Source organism: Panthera onca, chromosome C2 (genome assembly GCF_046562875.1).
Source record: "Panthera onca isolate mPanOnc1 chromosome C2, mPanOnc1 haplotype 2, whole genome shotgun sequence".
Classification (NCBI taxonomy): Eukaryota; Metazoa; Chordata; class Mammalia; order Carnivora; family Felidae; genus Panthera; species Panthera onca.
In genome coordinates this window covers 46,176,593-46,197,713 of record NC_138347.1, presented here as the reverse complement: position 1 = coordinate 46,197,713, position 21,121 = coordinate 46,176,593, and the positions used below count along the sequence as shown (strand labels likewise).

The following is a 21,121-nucleotide window of genomic DNA, read 5'->3' as shown; positions in this document are numbered from 1 at the left end:
GGAAGCTTTATTCCCCTCATTCTCCTTCAGAACGCCTTAATACTAACTCAACCAGCATCAGAGCCTTTGTTCCAACTTTTAATTTTTGCTGCTGTTTATTTGTTTTGCCATTTCACACAACACAACTCCTGGCCTGATGACTGCAACTGACTTTTGAACTCAGTTAATTGCTGATGTCTGTTCGCCTCAGGTAGTAGCTTATTGAATGTACAAGAGGAAGCCTCGCGTGTTCAAGTGAGAATAAAAGTTATAAGGAACTGCCTCTGTTAATTCTGTGTGGTATAGCATTAACACTCCTCACTTGTAAAAACTGAGGATGTTTGACTAGAGGATCCTAACTGCTTTACAAGTATATTCTCCATTGTGCCTGGAATTCTAAGGATTTTTTGGTTATTGGGCTCTAGGAGCATTTAAGTAGATTATGGAAGTAGAAAAGTAGGAAGGAGAAGAAAATATACTTTCTTTCTTGATTTGGTTGTAACTCAGCACCCCCCAATTTTTTTTTTTTTTTTAGCTTATCACTGAGATTGGAGAGGTGGAAATTTATGGGATAGATTTTCCTATGTAAGAAGCAGCCATATTCCCAAGTACTAAAAGAAAGAAAATATCCTTCTGAGTGACCCATTTATGTTCCATGTTCAGAGATTGTAATGCTTTTTCTTCAGACCTTTGATCAGTGAGAAAGTGACACAGCCTCAACTTAAAGAGCTTTATTCTCCTCCCTATAGCCTAGGACACGAATTAATTAATATTTAATGTATTGGTATAAATTTACCACACAATATTTCCATGGAACTGCTGTGATTTTGTCTCAGTACAATGAACTGTTCCAGTGAAATCAGATGGCCAGTCTGCTATTGATACAGTATTTTTTCTTAATGGTGCCATTCATAGAAACAACGTTCCATTGGTTTGGGTGATGGAGTGTGGTGGTAGATTGACATTTAATTTATCACCTAATTTGCCTTTTTCTCAGATTTTATAGGATGGCTAAGGCCTCGTATTTCTTCAGTTCATTGATAATGTTGTCTAGCATTCAATGTGCATGCCCATATATTAGATCATGCATTCAAATATAGTTTAGCCCTTATCAAATTACTCCACTCAAAAACCTTCTCTGAGTCCTTGCAATTTGAATAAAGCCCCAATTCCAATGCTCAATAACCTATTACGTACATGCCAAATGCCCATTACCTATTCTCCTACCAGTTTAATTACAAATGGATAATATTTCCCCTGGTATGTGTTCCACTGATTTATATCATAAGATGACTACTCATCTGGCCCAAACAGAAATTTTAGTACAGTTTTGAGTAGCTGGCCTTATTAATATTATAGTCTCAGATATTCTTAACTGAACATGGCATTCATGGTGACAGAAACCATATTCATATGGCCTGACCCCATACATCATTAGGCATAGAATGGATGTACATGAAGATGGCAAAAACAGAAACAGTAGAAAAACTATGAGAGGCCTGTAGACTGAAAAGCGTAATGTGACTTCTCTAATCCACTGTTGTCAAGGTGGTACCCACACGTAGTACCACCTGTACACGTAGGCCCACAGACCTACTTTAGGCTCAGTAGAAGCAGTGGTATAGGAGGCACTTAGAGTTTAATAGACTATTTTTCAGTACAATGCTAGCTTATATACAGAATTTTCTGTAAAAATGTATGTTAAGCAACACAGAATAGAGTAGGAATTATTGTCTAAGAATCATACATCAGGAAAGAAATGTAGCAGAAACAGAAAATCATTGCTCATTTATTTAGACAAATATTTTTGTTTTATTCCTCACCAAAATACAAGAATATAAATAAAGAGGTCAAAAAGCTTACAGTGGATACCATGCTTGAAGGAAAAAAATTACAAGGAGATAGGAGGATATAATAAAGTTTTAATTTAATCAGTCCCTCTAAAATGAAACACCATTATTACAAGACTGATTCGAAACACTGAAAATTTTCAAGTGGTTTGTAATTACTAAAAAATTAATTTTGTATAAACAGTACTTCTAATAATGATTTTTTTCATTGATACTGTCAGAATGAAAAGGGTAATTCATACTTACCAGAAATTTTTAACTCTACTTATTGTGGAAAGTATTGCTATGTATTTGTCTATATGTTTAGACAAATATTTTAATGTCAGCAAGGAGGATACTTATTTAGAAGTACTTTTTTTTTAGGTGACTGTAATTACCTTGAAATGCTTTAAGATGATGTGTATAGTCACTTTTGTTTTTAAAACTCATGAACTTTATACTATTTAATTCCAAACAATTTCTTGGGTATAAAAGTCTTACAAAGCAAGAATAATGCAGCTGGAAATTGTTTGGTTTTATGGAAGGCTTTTAGAAGACTTTGCATGTGCTTCAAACTGTTTCCAGAATGGGTTATCATTGGAAGTAGAGCTCTCATGCATTTATTCATTCAATAATCATCTACTAAGATGATGATATAAGAGTGAAAGCAACTGAAACATTGCTTCACTCTTGCCTATAGCTGAAGAACAAATCTTAAATTCTGACAAATTGACTGGGTGTTTAAAAGACTTAATAATTGCTTAAAGTCATCAGCCATATTTTTATAACATAGTAATATAAAGTTTACACATTTTCTATTTTTTTTAACTAAAAAATGCATTGAGTATTATCAATGTGCAAGATGTCCATTTAGGTTTTGTGCTTATTTAAATAAAAATTGAAAAAATGGTAAGGACATTTTATTTGAGAAATGTGTATTCCTTTATCATTTTATTAGTCCACCTTAAATTTGTTTCTTTTGCTGTATGTGTAAGAAGAGATTTAGTAGAGAATTGCAATAATATACAACAAAGGATGCATTTTGCCCTGTTCTTCATCTGGGGCAGATTCAAGACTCACAAATCTGAAAAAAAAGAGTGTTGTAAGAGAACAGGAGAACAGTGAGCAAATGGCCACCGCTGTGGAGAAGGCATTACTTCAGACTTTTTCATAATTCTTTTTCAGTATGCCAAAGATGACATGGGTGTAAGAAACTTAATTTAATTGTTCATAAGAGTGAAGTTTGAATAAAGACTGAGAAACCAAAAAGAATCAATGCATTAATAGATTCATCTGTTTGGAAATTTTATATGGCAACAAGAATTCAAAATAGAACCGGTGTTTTTATGTTGGATCTGTAGAAAGTTAACATAAATGGAAATTCCATATGAACAATAAGAGGTAGAAAACCAGAAACATGCAAAACACTCAGCAACTAAATTCCATTTGGAAGAAAATCCATAATATAATACAGACAACTTCAGGGTGGCTCAGCGTCTCAGTCAGTTAAGCAACTGACTTTGGCTCAGGTCATGATCTCACGGTTTGTCGGTTAGAGCCCCACATTGGGGTTTGTGCTGACAGCTCAGAGCCTGGAGCCTGCTTCGGATTCTGTGTCTCCCTCTCTCTCTGCTCCTCTCCTGCTCATGCTCTCTTTGTCTCTCAAGAATAATAAATATTTTTAAAAAAAGAATTAAAAAAAAAGAATACAGACCATATCAAAAATAAAGCTAAAATGAAATCAATAAATTCAACTATGGATATAAAATCTAGAAGAAACCAAAATATTACAAGAAAGGAGAGCCAATGGAAAAAATTTAAAACTAGGAGAAAGTAAAGAATTAGATAAGAGCAAACAAATTTAGATGTAATTTTTAAAATTATAAGCTAATTCTTTTAAAATACCTACAAAATAGAAAAATTATTAGCTAACCTACATTTTCCTAAGTGAGAAAAAAAATGATAAAAGGGAAGTAACCTTCCAAACCCATAAATGTAAAAACCATTATGTGAGTCTTTGTCTAGTTCTAGATAAATAAATTTTAAAATATGGATGAAGTGAATAGTTTTATTAAAAATAAAATCATAAATTTTATTCTTAATAACACACAATAGGCCATCCACAGCTAATAAAATTAATATGTTCTGGATTTAAGTAAGCTTGTAGATCTAATTCTATCATCAGTTCTCTAAGTATACATTACCTTTATCACAAAGATACTATCAGCCAGATCCAAAATGTGAAAAATTCTATAGAAAATAAACCAGTTTATTCAACAGATAAATGACATGAAAAAAGGAGGAAGAGAAAACTATTATAGATGAAAAGAAATTTAAGAACCATCATCAAAATGCAATAGATATACTTTATTTAAATCCTGATTCAAACAAAGAAACAACAAATTTTTGATACAAATTGGGAATACGGAACACAGGTTGATATTAAATAATGTTAAGCAATTAATTCTGTCATGTATAATAATTTCACTGTGGTTACAAAACAAAGTCTTCATTTGTTAGCATTACATATACTAAAAGATTAACAAGTTTTTAATAATTGGTTCTACCTTTAATAATTCTGTCATGAAATATCATTGCAGAAATTAGAAACATTATGTAAGTGCCATGCCCTCAAAGTAAAAAACAAAAAAGCAAAAAAATAAAACAAACAAACAAAACAACTGTCGAGACATATATGCATGGAAACATTTATTTTTGTCAAAATGATAACAAAAATTTAAAAAATTGTAACAGAACATAATGGTAAATTATTGGAACAGGGCCCTAATCAAAAGTAAGGAAAATGTAATGCAAAAATCAATCCTAACCTATAAATTAAAAATATCCACATTAGATATTTAAAAAAAAAAAAAAAAAAAAAAGGCGGCAGGGCAGGGGGGTTGCCTGTGTGGCTTAGTTGGTTGAGCATCTGACTTCAGCTCAGGTCATTATCTCACGGGTTGTGAGTTCAAGCCCCATGTCGGGCTCTGTGTTGACAGCTCAGAGCCTGGAGCCTCCTTTGGATTCTGTGTCTCCCTCTCTCTGCCCCTTCCCCACTCACTCTCTCTCTGTCTCTCTCAAAAAGTAAATAAACATTAAAATTTTTTTAAAAAAATCCTGTGTCATTGTTAGCCACCAAAACAGTAAAATTAACCACAGTTTTCTGCAGTCAATAGAACTTTTCAAAAGAATGCATTCAGTTGTCTAACATTTTAAAAAGCCATTTCTAATGGGAACCTATGGCAATAAAATTGTAAGCCTATTAAAATGAATTGAATATTTTCATTTATATTCATAAGTCAAATGATTGATAAATTTATGATGCATACTGTCTTCATTTTAGATAAGTATTTTGATGTTTGTTGGAATTAAAGAAAAAAAAACCCTAAATATAACTTTTAAAATACTTCAACAAGAGGACCATTTTCACTCCTGCTTCAACAACTTGAATTTAATTTTTATTTCCTATGAATTCTTTTTTTTTAAAACACAGTGCTTGAACAAACAGATTGCTCAAGGAACATAATTAAGTCCTCGCCAAAAAAAAAGAAAGAAAAGAAAAGAAAAGAAAGGAAAGAAAAAGAAACTAAAAGAAAAAAAGGAATCTATGTCAATTGTAGTATACTAAAATAAATTAGTCTAGGGGTGCCTGGTTGGCTCAGTCAGGTAAGCATATGACTCTTGATTTTGGCTCAGGTCATGATCACACAGTTTGTGAGTTCCAGCCCAGTGTTGGACTCTGCTCTGACAGCAGGGAGCCTACTTGGGATTATCTCTGCTTCTCTCTGCCCCTCCCCATATGTGCGCCCTCTCTTTCTCTCTCTCTCTCTCTCTCTCTCTCTCTCTCTCTCTCTCTCTCTCTCAAAAATAAATAAATAAATACACTTAAAGAAAAAAGGACCACTAGCTCAATTTTTTGCCTGCATCCATATATGCTTAACCAGTTTCTCATCCTTGCCCTCCGCTTTGCCATCTACCTAGTGTAGGAGAGCAAAGCAATCTCTATGCAAATGTTTACCAACTTACTATTGCTAACAAAATAGTCATGTAAATAGAGTACAGGAGATCTGTAATATCTAAGAAAGCTATGTCTTGAGACATTTCCAAATCTGCCAATTCCAAAATACCATTATATTATATTGCCCTTCCTGTATGAAAGTTAGTATGTGGGCTTCTAGATATGGGAAATTAAAATCTTGATGTTCCATTATTTAATTCAAGCCAACTTTTTTTTTAACTGTTGTTATTAAAATGCACCAATTTTTTCAAACTCTTCATTTTTATTAATTTTCCTCCCCTTTATTTTGGAAACATTTTTCTTCCAAGAATCTAAGTTTTTATCATTTTATCATGATGTGGTAAAACATCACAGAGCCTTATTAACATGCAGGTCGAGCTCAGAGAGCTAGGATCAGTCATGAACTAAATGACTCCCACTTACACACCAGCCTCAGTTACTGTCAATTATTAAGTGGAATTTAGGGGAGGAGTCCCTTGCAGATATCAAATTTTCAAAGACTAAATGTTCAGATAAAAAGGAATTACAATATTTTTAAATAAATCAACAATTAGTAGTAGGAGTCATTTCAACTAACGTAATAACTTTAATTGGACGTATATCCAAGTAAACATTGTGTGAAGCTGGGTTCCTTCACCCATTGCTTAGTAACCACCCTGACCACTAGCTCTTTAGTAAAAGGGCAGAACCATAGCTAATCTGTAAGATTTAAGAACTCGTTTATGCAAAGGGTGAGAACAGAAACAATTTGAAATTTCCCTTGACAACTATTTACTTCTTTGTAGCTCATCTCAAGGCACCTATAGCCTCTTTATTTTCTCAAGCTGTAAATAAATGGGTTTAGCAGGGAAATTATAATAGTGTAAAATAGGGAATACAATTTGTCCTGATCTTCGGCTAGACTGGATGCAGATTGCACATACGTGAAGATGAGAGTGCCACAGTACAATGAGACAGAGAGCAAGTGGACACCGCATGTAGAGAAGGCTTTGCTTCTGCCCTTTTCAGACTTCTTTTTCAGAATGTCGAAGAGCACATGAGGATAAGAGATTATGATGGTCATTAAAGTGGATATTTGTATTAAAGCTGCAAAAATAAATATCATTAGTGCATTAATACATGGGTCAGATAGATGAAATTTGGAATAGTTGTAAAATTTCACAGTAGAAATAATGTATTATTCTAATACATTATAATAATGTATATTCTATACATTCTATACATAGAGTAATATTCTAACATTATAATAATGTTAGACCTGCAGAAAGTTAATCTTAATAACAAACTCATGTGAATCAGGGGATGCAGAAAACTGATTGCATATGAAATAATTATCAACTGAGTACAGAGTCTGTTGGACATTATCACTGGATAAAGCAAGGGGTTACATATGGCTACATAACGGTCATAGGCCATCACTACCAGAAGGAAACATTCTGTAGTTGCACTGGAAGCAAAAAAGTAAAATTGGGTGATGCACTCTGCTAGGGATATCATTGCAGTCTTGTCTAAGAAATTGACTAGCATCTTGGGAGTTACAGAGGTTGAAGTACAAGCATCGGCAAAGGCTAAACCACCAAGGAACAAGTACATAGGCATGTAAAGATGGGCATCCTTCCAAATAAGAGCCATCAGTCCAACGTTGCCCACCATGGTGATGATGTAGATGACCAAGAACATGAGGAAAAAGTGGAACTGCAGCCATGATCTCTCTGTAAGTTCTGTGAGAACAAACTCAGTGACCAAAGTCTTGTTTCCTTCTGACATGTCCACACTTGACCACGGTAATGAGAAAATATGTATCAAAGACAATCACTAAAGGTAACATAAAGTAGTAGCATTTTATTTGCACATTAAATTGTACCTTACTGTTGTTTTCCATTTAATTAATAGTTTTTAAAGTTTAACTTTTAGGGGCGCCTGGGTGGCGCAGTCGGTTAAGCGTCCGACTTCAGCCAGGTCACGATCTCGCGGTCCGTGAGTTCGAGCCCCGCGTCAGGCTCTGGGCTGATGGCTCGGAGCCTGGAGCCTGTTTCCGATTCTGTGTCTCCCTCTCTCTCTGCCCCTCCCCCGTTCATGCTCTGTCTCTCTCTGTCTCAAAAATAAATAAAAAACGTTAAAAAAAAAAAAAAAAAAATTAAAGTTTAACTTTTAGCCTGTAGCAAATCTGTTTACAAATTCTTTAAGTATCTGATCCTAAAATTGGAAAAACCTGAAATAAAAGCAAAGTTTGAGGCAATATTAAAACCACGTGAAGGGATATTGCAAGTGGAAGAAATACCATTGCCAAAACCATTGCATGAGGGAGAGAAATAGACTATCAATTTAACATAGGTATAACCATGTAATTTTATTGCAAAGAAAAATCCATAAACAAAGGGAAAGGACAAAAATATGTTGGGAAAATGTTTGGAACATATTCTGCATACATGGGTTTAATACATATAAAACACACACGTACACACACACAACCTCTTACAGCTAGGTTCATGCAAGTTAAATAATCCAGTGGAACTAATGGGAAGAAAATATGAGCAGACCTGTTTACGGAAGAGTAAGTCAACGTGACTGATAAATATATGAAGCAATGCTCATCCTCCATAAAATTAGAAATATTATTTAAATTGATACATCATTTTCACTAGTTAGAAAGGAGATAAGCTACGAAGCAAAATGAGAGATAATATCTGATGACAGGAAAGTGAGAAAGGAAGCATTTCCTACTATAACTGGTGAAAATGTAAATTGTAACAGCCTTTTATATGTGAGATTATCTGTCAAAATTAGAAACTTATATAAACTTTGATCACCAGTCTTTGTCATGGGTATATATTCTAGAAATAATATCATTCTCATACAAGAATAAAGTACAAATATTGTACTTAATGTTTTAGTACATGAAGACAAGGACTGGAAACAAAGACAACTCCCAACTAAAAAAAAACAAATTGAATAGTTGAATAAATTATAGTGCACTCTTACTGTGGAGCACTATTCAAACATAAAAGAAATGTGTTTGAGCTGTACCAGTTAACAATGGAAGCTTTTATTAATGTATTAAGCGAGGGAATCAAAATATAAAGAAATTTAAATTTTATGGACCCATTTATATAATTTAAAAAATTATGCATATAAAATTTTTAAAAATTTATGCATATAAATAAATATGATATGCATGTGGATAAATATACCAACTTTCTTAAAAAAATTTTTTTTAATGTTCGTTCATTTTCAAGAGAGAGAGTGAGACAGAGCATGAGTAGGGGAGGGCCAGAGAGGGAGGGAGACACAGAATTGGAAGCAGGCTCCAGACTCTGAGCTGTCAACACAGAGCCTGACATGGGGCTCCAACCACAAACCTTGAAATCATGACCTGAGCCGAAGTCAGACACCTAACTGACTGAGACACCCAGGCAGCCCGAAATATACCAACTTTCTAACATAGATTTTTCTGTGCAGGAGTAGATGTAGCATTAGGAATAGAGAAAACAGAAGAGAGAGATACTTCATCACAACCCCCACACACACACCAAAGTTCATGACAAAAACATGATATGTATCATAAGCCCTTTTCTATGTAATTTTCTTGTGTGTGTGTGTGTTTGCATTTGTGTGTCTGTGTGCATGTGTGTGCCTAGAAATATATATAAAAGGATGGTCACAAGTATGTTAATAAAAAAGAAAAAGAAAATGCTATTGTAACCTTGAAAGAAGAGTATTTGGCACTGAAAACTCAATGTAAAATTAGGAATAAATAATCTGTAAATATTTCTTTGAAATATTTATGAGTTATCTTTAATTCTTAAGGATGCTTTCCATGTTAATATTTGGTAATAGACTTTTGACTATTAAGAGCAAGAATGATTTTTTGAAATAGTCAAAGGTATTGAAATTGTTAAAGATGGTGTCTAAGTATAGGAGTCATTTTTATTGTTTATACAGTTTCAGTACTTTTCTTATCTAATTTATTCCTAAGGGTTTTATAGGTTTTTCTGCTACTCTGAATATAATATCTGATATTTTCATGAAGTAACAAGATTGATTTTCTTCTATGACTTTAAAATGACATCTGAAGGAAATCAAGAATAGAATTTTCCAAATATTTTAGAGTGAATGGGTAACCTTGCTTGAAAGAGAAACAAAAATATATTTACCATAATAATAACAGTTGGAATAATAGTAGCTTACTCATTTAAAAATCAATTTTACAATTTTATATCCATACCTCTTGACATTTATAATACATAAAGATGTTAAATGAGAATGCATTTAAAAAAATGGGCTTGTTTAACCAATGGGGAGAATGACAAGTTGTTATTCTCCATCTTTGCTAAGCTAAAAAAATTAATAAGTTTAAATTACTAAACACATACCACAAGGATCCCTTTTATAACATATATACCTAAAAGGATTCACTGGAGTTCATTTGCTAAAAATCAACTATGTGAATTTTAAGGAAATGTCATTTTATTTCCAAAGTGAAAACTTTGTCCTAAAGTGGCCTTGCTTTATTTACAACCCAAATCACCAAATAATAGATATTTCTAATGTCACTTCATTGATTCAGCATAATTAAGGCAAGACATGACAAGCTTTGGGAATTTTTTTTTCCTTAAGAGGAATGTGAAAAAAACATCACATTAGAATAAAGGAGATAGTGCTAGCTATATATATATATATTGTATATTATGTAATATAAGGGCTATATTACAGCCCTTGTTTTCTCATGATTCCATGAAATTTTAAGAGCTATGTATTAAAGACCAGCCATTAAACTCAAGTTTAGAATTATCTTGATTCTGCAAAATTATAAATGTAGATACAAACTACATGTCTGTCTCAAATCTAAACTCTCTGCATTATAAAATGTAACTTAAAACTGTTGAATCATTCTTCTCAAGAGTATTTTAATTTTTCCCATATACTTCATTTTTCTATTAATTAATTATGAATTTTTGTGATAAATATGTCTCCTGTACAGTTAGTCATCCTCTCCCATTCATCAAATTTTGATCACTGAGTGAGAAAAATCTCAATGCCTCACTAGAATTTTAAGTTCTTACATAGATATCTTACATAGATATTTGGTTATCCAAAGACAATTTGAAATATAGAAAATGTATAAATCACTGTACTCTCACCCAGTTCCCATATATTGGAAATTTAGTCAGTGATAGTTTTCTAGAAGCAATGTAGAAAATGCAGAAATGAGGCTGTGATTGCTGGCACACTGATTCTCATCAGTAACTCCAAAATGAATGAAGATAATATATATTACTTCTATTTTCAAACTTGTTATTTAAAAAACAAAGGAAGAGGAAGGAAAAATAGTTCCCCTATGCTTCCAAAGGATTCTCTGTAGGATGAAATGATATTCATTCTACTGGGTTTGGTGAGTTAATCATCATTTCACCCCTACAACTAGCTGTAACAATTAAAACCTGCCTTTGTAATCCACAGGGACCACTGTGGGACATCTATACAGAATATCAATTAACAGGCTTTAGGTAATATTTGTTTTCCTTTCTCTTGTTTCTCTTAATGATACCATCATCCAAATACTTACTTTACATGTTCCTTTGGAAGTCTCAAAGATACCTTAGAGTACCTTACCATGTCCAAGTTTGAAATCAAGATCTTGTGTTATTTCACCCCCAGTCATAGTTGAATTATACCAGTTATACCTCAACCTATTAATAGTCAAGCCCCAATTCTCCCTCCTTCAGTCATAGGCAACCACTGCTCTACCTTCTGTCTATAGATTTACCTGTTCTTGACATTTAGTAAAAATAGTATCATATAATATGTGATTTTACTGACTTCTTTCACTTAACATAGTGTCTTATAAGGTTTTTATATTGTAGCATGTAACAGCACTTTATTCCTCTACATTACGAACAATACTCCATTGTATGGCTATGCAACATTTTGTTTATTTATTCATCAGTTGATGGACATGGGTTTCCACTTTCTGGCCTTTTTTTTTTTTTTTTTTTTTTTTTTTTTGATGGACATGGGTTTCCACTTTCTGGCCTTTTTTTTTTTTTTTTTTTTTTTCATTTTATTTAATACTTGTTTATTTTTGAGAGAGAGACAGAACGCAGGTAGGGAAAGGGCAGAGAGAGAGGGAGACACAGAATCTGAAGCAGGCTCCAGACTCCAACCTGTCGGGACAGAGACCCACGCAGGGCTCAAACTCACGAACTGTGAGATCATGACCTGAGCTGAAGTCAGACACTTAACCGACTGAGCCACCCAGGTACCCCAACCACTTTCTGGCTCTTATGAATAATGCTACTATAAACATTCATGTACAAGAGTTTTTGTTTGGACATATGTTTCAATTTCTTTTGATGCTATTATAAACAGAATGATTTTCTTAATTTTATTTTTTGATTGCTAATTGCTAGTGCATAGAGATACAATGGATTTGTATATTGTATCCTGCAACAATGCTGAATTCATTTATAAGTTCTATTTGTTCTATTTGTTGTAGATGCCTTAGGATTTTCTAAATAAAAGATCATGTCATCTAGAAATACAGTTTTCCTTCTTTCTTTCTTTCCAGTCTGGGTGACTTTTATTTCTTTGGTTTGCCTAATTATAAGATCATAGGTATTTTTAGTTTTCTTGTGATGTCTTTGCTTTTGTTATCAGGATAGTACTGGTTGTCATCGTCAGTTTTGGTTACTATAAGCAAGCCATAGACTGGGTGGTATACAAACAACAGAAATTTATTTCTCACATTTCTGAGAAGCCCAAGATCACAGGTGAGTCCAGCATAGTTGAGTCCTGGTAGCAGCCCTTTCTGGTTGCAGACTTCTGACTTCTAGTTGTATCCTCACAAAGTGAAAAGCAGAGAGAGGAAGCAAGCTCTCTTGTGACTCTTTGAATGGTACTAATCCCATTCACAAGGGCTCCACCCTTATAGCCTCATCAAATCCTAATTGCCTCCAGAAAGCCCCACCTCCAAATTCCATCACCTTGAGAATTTGATTTTAACGTATGAAAACACACATTGGGGTACACAAACATTCAGTCTATAGTACTGGCCCTATAGAATGAGCTGGAAAATGTTTCCTCTTCTTCTATATTTGGAAGAATTTGTGGGAAATCAGTATTAATTTTTCTTTAACTACATGGTAGAATTCACCAGTGAAGTCATCTGATCTTTTCTTTGTGGAAAGTTTTAAAGTTACCAACTCATTCTCTTGCTAAGGTTTATTCAGGTTTTCTATTTTTTCTGGAGTTAGTTTTGGTAGTTTGTTACTTCCTAGGAATTTATCCATTTCCTCTAAATTATCTAATTTATTGGTATGTGTGGCAAATCAAATACCTATGTCCTAGTTAAGGAGATTATAGGGAACACATTACACTGCTTTCTGGCCATGCTGAAAACAGCTGACCATTATCTAGTTAATGCATATTTATGCCTGTGCTCATGAATTCCTTAGACCACGTTATCTGTGGAATATCTTATCTTGTTCTCCACCCTGCTTTCTGCAGTTGCTCTTTTGTAGTCTTGGGAATGCCTTGTTTTTTTGCACTCTTTCTATATCTTCATACTGACAGGTGGCCACTGATGTTATGCAATGTTTTCACTATACTGTATGCCTAATAAATACAGGAGCTTGAGAGCAGCTTGGGGAGACTTCCCTTAGCCTCTCTCTCAACTCTCTTGACTTGTGGAGTCTTGAGTAATCCTTTCTGCCCCACCTTGGCTTTGCTGGACAAAGCTGAAAGCCAAACCCGCAGGTATGGAGTTGTTATAGTATTCCTCTATAATTGTTTTTATTTCTGGATGGTCTATAGTGATATTGTTATACCCAGAATTCGTGATCCCCAGAGACCACCAGGGAGCTGAGTCCAATGCAAAAGCAAAGAGCCTTTATTTGAGCTAGCTCGAGCTCAATCCCCTACCTGCACTGATGCAGTGGTGAGATACCGGAGAGAGAGAGCATGGGTTTCAAAGGTTTATAGGGATCATGGCCTTAGCCGATTGGCTGGGGAAGGGTCATGGACTCAGCTGATTGGCTGGGGAAGGGTCGTGGCCTCAGCTGATTGGCTTGCTAGCCGATTGGCTGGGGAAAGGTCAGAGTCCTGTCAAGCAGGTTGCTGGGCGTGGTTTGATTGGTTTGATCAGGTACTCAAGGGGAGGAGGTGTGGTCTAAGGTTTGAGTGGGAACTTCTTTCTTCGGCCATGTCGGGGACATAGTCACTCAAGATGGAGGATACAGAACCAGATGGAGTCTGCCGGCCTAGGTCTGCTCTTTCAATATCCCCTTCTTGATAACTGATCTTAGTTTTGTTGTTGTTGCTGCTGTTGTAGTTATTTTGCTAGAAGAAAGATTTTATTATCTTTCTATTCTTTCTATAAAAAATGACATTACAAAATCATTGTTATATGAGGAGAATGACTCGTTTTCTGTTGTTCCTGTAGTATTATCACAAACTTGGTGGCTTATACAATACAAAATGTATTGTCTTATGGTTCTGGATGTCAGAAGTACAAAGTCAGTATCACTGGGATAAAATCAAGGTGTCATCTCTGGTGCCTTCTGGAAGTGCTAGGGGAGAATCTGTTTCCTTGCCTTTTCCAGCTTCTGAAGTCTACCTGCATTCCTTGGCTCATGGTCCCTTCCCTCCATCTTCAAAGCCAGCAGTATAGCAAATGACCAACTACTTTTCAATTTTCACATCTCTTTCACTGACCAGATCCAAGAAAGTCTCTCTGATTTTAGGAATTTATGTAAGTAGATTGGGCTCCCTGGGTAATTCTGGATAATCTCTCCATTTCAGAGTCTGTCTCCTTAATCACATCTGCAAAGACCATTAGCCTTATAAGGAAACATATTCATATATTACTGAGATTGGGTTGTGAATATCTTTGGTGGCCATTATTCTGTCTCCCACAAAGATATAATATCAATATTTGTAATTTATCTTGATTTCTTATTCTTTCTCTCAAATACATATTCTTTTTTGTATATAACTATGTATTTGCAATGTGTATTTTCTTTTTTTTAACGAGTATAGTTGACACACAATATTAAATTAGTTTCAAGTGTACAACTTAGTGATTTGTCAAGTTTATACATTATGCTACTTGTTGAAGGGTTTTTTACCACAATACCTGGGATTTGTTGTCTCACTTCAAAGAATGAAGAGGTGGACACAAAATGAGCATCGGGCAAAAGTTTATTAGAGTATAAGATCAGAAAGGAAGAATAGTAGCAAACCTCTCTTTACAGAGAGGGGACATTTGAAAGTGAATGCCCGAGGACTATAGGCAAGGGTCCTTGTTTTATAAGGTTCTGGTCACCTCTCCCCACCTTGTTCTATCTCAGGTTTTACCCTTATGGGCTTGATAGCTCTAGGTGCTGGTTTGTCCATTCCTGATTGGCTCATTTCCATTGTATGAGGGGTAGTCTATGCCCATACTTAGGTCTTTCCTCAAATTCCTGAGGGGAAACCTGAGGGGGAGTAGTTGGGGTCTCTTACATTCTTAAGAGGAACCCTGTGCCTGAGGGGCTTGCTGTGGTCACACTCCCAGCATTGTTCCAAAATAGGTGTTTTTCCCCACCCAGGGACCTCAGGCCCTAATCTTTCCCTCTCTGCCTACTGAATCCTGTCTTCTCATGTCATACAATGTTTACCACAAATGTAGCTACCATCTGTCTTGTTACATCTATCTTACAATATCATTGACTATATTCTGATCTTAGTTTTTTAAAACTTCTCTTTTATTCTTGGTCAGTCCAACTAATGAAATGCCCTTTTTCTTTTTTATCTTTTCAAAGAATCACTCCTGGTTTTGCTAGTTTTCTCTATTGCTTTTCTGTTCTCTCTTTCATTAATGCCTAGTCTTCTTTCTGTTATTTCTCTTCTTATGCTTGTTTTGGATTTATCTTGTTTTCCTTTTCTAGTTTCTTGAGGTGGAAGTTTAGGCTGCTTATTTTAAAACTTTTTTCCACTTTTATGGGTATAAATTCCACTTTACTACTTATGGCTACATCCTGTAGTTTGATGTGTTCTTGTTTCCATTCATCTCAAAATATATTCTAATTTACCTTTTGTGTTGAAGTCTCTTTTATCTGATAATGGTATAGCCACTCAGGCTTTCTTATTGTTGCTATTTGCATGGTATTACTTTCTCTATTTAGAAGAATGGAAGCCATTTTTATCTTTGAATCTAAAGTACATCTCTTGTAGACAGCATGTGGTTGTATCTTGTTTTTATGATGATGATAATGATGATGATGTTCAACAATTTTTGCCTTTTGTAGATTGTTTAATCTATTCACATTTAATGTTATATTGATATAGTTGGATTTACTTCTGCCATTTGCTTTTGTTTTTGATGTGTGTGTTTTTTCTCTCTCTATTCTTTCTTTGTTGGTATTAATTGGATATTTTCTAATGTATCATTTTAATACCTTTAATGATTTTTCAGTATATTTTGAGTTATTTTCTTAGTGGTTGATTTAGGGCTTATAATATTCATCTTCTTTTATCATAATCTACTTCAGACTTATACTAATTTAAGGCCAGTAAGATAAGTAAGACTTATACTGTTATATCTATATGTTACATACCATTGTTACAATGATTGCTTAATATAATGTTTTCACTCTTAAATTAGCTGGGATGTAAATAGGAAATAAAATATATATTTATAGAATTTGTCATATTAACCTTCTTAACTACCATTTTTGGTTATATTAATTTACTGTATGGTGTAATTTCCTTATTCTTGTACTCCTTTGTTCCCACGATTCCTTCGTGTTCTGATTGTCAAATATAATACATTTACATGTTATGTCCCAGTAATTCAATTTTACTCATACCATTTTATGAAGTTGCTTTTTAAATCATCTCACAGAAGAAAGGAAAAGAAAAATGTAATTATAATGTTTTTTTTTTAATTGCCTACATAGTTACCTTAAGTGTCACTCTTTGTTATTTTGTGTGGATTTAAGTTACTGTCTGGTGTTACTTATTTTCATCCTAGAGAATTTCCTTAATTAAGGCAGGTCTACTAGGCAAGAGTTCTCCCATTTTTATAAGATAGTTTCACTGGGTAGAAGATACTTGGTTGAGAGTTATTTATGTTTTTTGTCTTGGCACTTTAAATATGTCATCCTACCGCATTCTAGTCTTTATTGTTTCTGATGACAGTCAGCTGCTAATCTTTGTGGTTCTCTTATACATGATGAGGTATCTTTCTCTTTCTACTTTCTAATGAGTTTCTCTTAAATTATGGCTTTCAACATTTTAACTATGATGGATAAATCTCCTCTCCTTCTGTAGGCTGACTTTAGTTTTGTTTATTGCTTCCTTCACTGTGAAGAGCCTTTTTGTCTTGATGAGGTCCCAGTAGTTCATTTTTACTTTTGTGTCCCTTGCCTCTGGGGACATGTCTAGTAAGAAGTTAGGTCAAACCAAGTTTGACCTAGTTACAACCAAGGTCAAAGAGGTTGGTACCTGTTTTTTCCCTTTACGATTCAGATTGTTTCCTATTTTACATTTAGGTTTGTCATCCATTTTGAATTTATATTTGTGTATGGTGTAAAGAAGTAGACCAATTTAATTTTTCTGCATGTCGCTGTCCAGTTTTCCCAACACCATTTGCTGAAGAGACTGTCTTTTTTTCATAGGATATTCTTTCTTGCTTTGTTCAAGATTAGTTGGCCATGTTTTATGGGTCCATTTCTGGGTTTTCTATTCTTTTCCATTGATCTAGGTGCCTGTTTTTGACCCAGTACCATACTGTCTTGATGATTATAGCTCTGTAATAGAGCTTGAAATCTGGAATTGTGATTCCCCCAGCTTTGGTTTTCTTTTTCAAGATTACTTTGGCTACTCAGCATCTCTTCTGGTTCAATACAAATTTTAGAATTGTTCTATCTCCGTGAAGAATGCTGGCATTATTTTGATATGGATTGCTTTGAATCTGCATGTTGCTTTGGGTAGTACAGGCATTTTAACATTATTTGTTCTTCCTATCCATGAGCATGAATGTTTTTCCATTTCCTTGGGTCTTCTTCTATTTCTTTCATAAGCATTCTAAAGTTTTCAGCGTACAGATCTTTTATGTCTTTGATTAGGCTTATTCCTAGGTATCTTATCGTTTTTTGTGCACTTGTAAATGGAATTAATTCCTTGACTTCTCTTTCCACTGCCTCATTATTGGTGTATAGAAATGAAACAGATTTGGGGCGCCTGGGTGGCTCAGTCGGTTAAGCATCTGACTTCAGCTCAGGTCATGATCTCACAGTTCATGAATTCGAGCCCCACATCAGGCTCTGTGCTGACGGTTCAGAGCCTGGAGCCTGCTTCAGATTCTGTGTCTCCCACTCCCTCTCTGCTCCTCCTCTGCTATCCTTCTGTCTCTGTGTTTCTCAAAAAATAAAATGTTAAAAAATTTTAAAAAAATAAATGAAACAGTATATTATGTATATTGATTGTATATCCAGTGACTTTGGGGAATTCAGGTATCAGCTCTAGCAGTTTTTTGGTGGAGTCTTTCAGGTTTCCCACAGAGAGTATCATGTTGTCTGCAAAGACTGAAAGTTTGACTTCTTCCTTGCCAATTTGTATGCATTTTATTTCTTTTTGTTGTCTGATTGCTGAAAATAGGATTTCAAGTACTATGTTAAACAACAGTGGTGAGAGTGGAAATCCCTGTTGTGTTCCTGATCTTAGGATGAAAGCCCTCAGTTTTTCCTCATTGAGGATGATATTAGCTGTGGGTCTTTCATATATGGCCTTTATGATGTTGAGGTATGCTCCTTCTAGCCCTACTTTCTTGAGGGCTTTTATCAAGAAAGGATGCTTTATTTTGGCAAATGCTTTTTCTGCATCTATTCAGAGGATCATGTGGTTTTTGTCCTTTAATTTATTGATGTGGTGTATCATGTTGATTGATTTGTAGATATTGAACCACTCCTGCAGCCCAGGAATAAATCCCACTTGATCGTGGTGAATAATCCTTTTAATGTACTGTTGAATTTGATTTGCTAGTATCTTGTTGAGAATTTTTGCATCCATGTTCATCAGGGATATTGGCCTGTAATTCTCCTTTTTAGTGTGGCCTTTGTCTGGCTTTGGAATCAAGGTAATGCTAGCTTCAAAAAATGAGTTTGGAAGTTCTTCCATATCTATTTTTTGGAGCAGTTTCAAAAGAATAGGTATTAATCTTCTCTAAATGTTTGGTAGAATTCCCCTGGGAAGCCATATGGCCCTGGACTCTTTGTTGAGAATTTTTTATTACTGATTCAATTTCCTTACTTGTTATAGGTCTATTCAAATTATCTATTTCTTCATTTCAGTTTTGGTACTTTATATGTTTCTAAGAGTTTATCCATTTCTTCGAGATTGCCAATTTGTTGGCATATAATTGCTCATAGTATTATCTTACTATTGCTTGTATTTCTACAGTGTTGGTTGTGATCTCTCCTCTTTCATTCGTTATTTTATATACATTTGAGTGCTTTCCCTTTTCTTTTTGTTAAGTCTGGTGAGGGGTTTATCAATATTTTTAAGTGTTTCAAAGAACCAGCTCCTAATTTTCTTGATCTTTTCTACTGTGTGTGTGTGTGTGTTTGTGTGTGTGTGTATTATTTTTTTTTAGTATCATTGTTTTCTGCTCTAATCTTTATTATTTCCTTTCTTTTGCTGGTTTTGAGCTTAATTTGCTGTTCTTTTTCCACCTCCTTTACGTGTAAGGTTAGGTTGTATATTTGAGACATTTCATATTTCTTTAGGAAGGCCTGGATTGGTACATATTTCCTTCTTATACCGCTTTTGCTGCAGTCCAAAGGTTTTGGACTGTTGTGTTTTCATTTTTATTGGCTTCTGTATATATTTTTTGATTCCTTGGTTAACTCATTCATTCTTTAGTAGGATGTTCTTTAATTTCCAAATATTTGTGGTCTTTCCAAAATTTTCTTGTGGTTGATTTCAAGTTTCATAGCGTTGTGGTCTAAAAATATGCATGGTATGATCTTGATCTTTTTGTACTTGTTGAGGTCTGATTTGTGACCCAGTATATGGTCTATTCTCAAGAATGTTCCATGTGCACTCAAAAAGAATGTGCATTCTGCTGCTATAGGATGAAATGTTCTGAATATATCTGTTAAGTCAATCTGGTCCAATGTGTCATTCAAAGTCATTGTTTTCTTGTTGATTTTCTGCTTAGAAGATCTGTCCATTGTTGTAAATGGGGTATTAAAGTCCCTATTATTATTGTATTATTATTAATGAGTTTCTTTGTATTTGTTATTAATTGATTTATATATTTGGGTGCTTTCACATTTAGGTATAAATATTTACAATTGTTTGATCTTCTTGATGGATAGACCCCTTAGTTATGATAAAATGTCCTTCTTCATCTCTAGTTGTGGTCTTTGTCTTAAAATCTAGTTTGTCTGGTATAAGTATGGCTACCCCAGTTTTCTTTTGACGTCCATTAGCATGACAGATGGTTCTCCATTACCTCACTTTGTTTGCAGGTGTCTCTAGGTCTAAAATGAGTCTCTTGGAAGCATAAAGAAGGATCTTGTTGTTGTTGTTGTTGTTGTTGTTGTTGTTGCCGTGGTCGTCTTATCCATTCTGATACCCTATGTCTTTAGATTGGAGCATTTAGTCCAATTACATTCAGAGTGATTACTGAAAGATATGAAGCTAGTGCCATTGTGTTACCTATAGAGTTGATGTTTCTGATGTTGTTCTCTTGTCTTTTCTACTCTTTGTTTCTTTTGGTATGTATTTTGTTGTTGTTTTTCTCCACTCAGAGTCACCTTAAAATTTCTTGCTGGGCTGGTTTAGTGGTCACGAATTCGTTTAGTTTTTGTTTGTCTGGGAAACTATCTCTCCTTCTATTCTGAATGACAACCTTGCTGGATAAACAATTCTTGACTGCCTATTTTTCCCATTCAGCATGTTGAACACATCCCATAATTCCTTTCTGGCCTGTCAAGTTTCTGTGGACAGATCTGCTATGAACCTGATATGTCTTCTCTTGTAGGTTAATGACTTTTTCTCCCTTGCTGCCTTCAGGGATTATTCCTTGTCTGTGTATATTATGAATTTCACTATGATATACCTTTGTAATGGCTTTTGTTGAATTTAATGGGAGTTCTCTGTGCTTGTTGGATTTTGATATTTGTGTCCTTCCCCAGATTAGAGAAATGTTCAGTTCTAATTTGCTCATATAAACTTACTGCCCCTTTTTCTCTCTCTTCATCTTCTGGGACTGCTATGAAAGAAAGGTTTATTCCTCTTCAATAACTCA

At 34.5% G+C, this 21,121-nt stretch overlaps 1 protein-coding gene across 1 annotated transcript; it reads right to left on the bottom strand.

Moving 5' to 3' along the window:
• Window positions 1-6,612: 6,612 nt before the first annotated feature.
• LOC132683810 (olfactory receptor 5AC2-like) lies at window positions 6,613-7,593 on the bottom strand. Its single transcript, XM_060640198.2, is given in 4 exon segments — window positions 6,613-6,642; window positions 6,644-6,958; window positions 6,960-7,008; window positions 7,067-7,593. Coding segments are annotated over 4 exon segments (921 nt in total).
• Window positions 7,594-21,121: the final 13,528 nt, after the last annotated feature.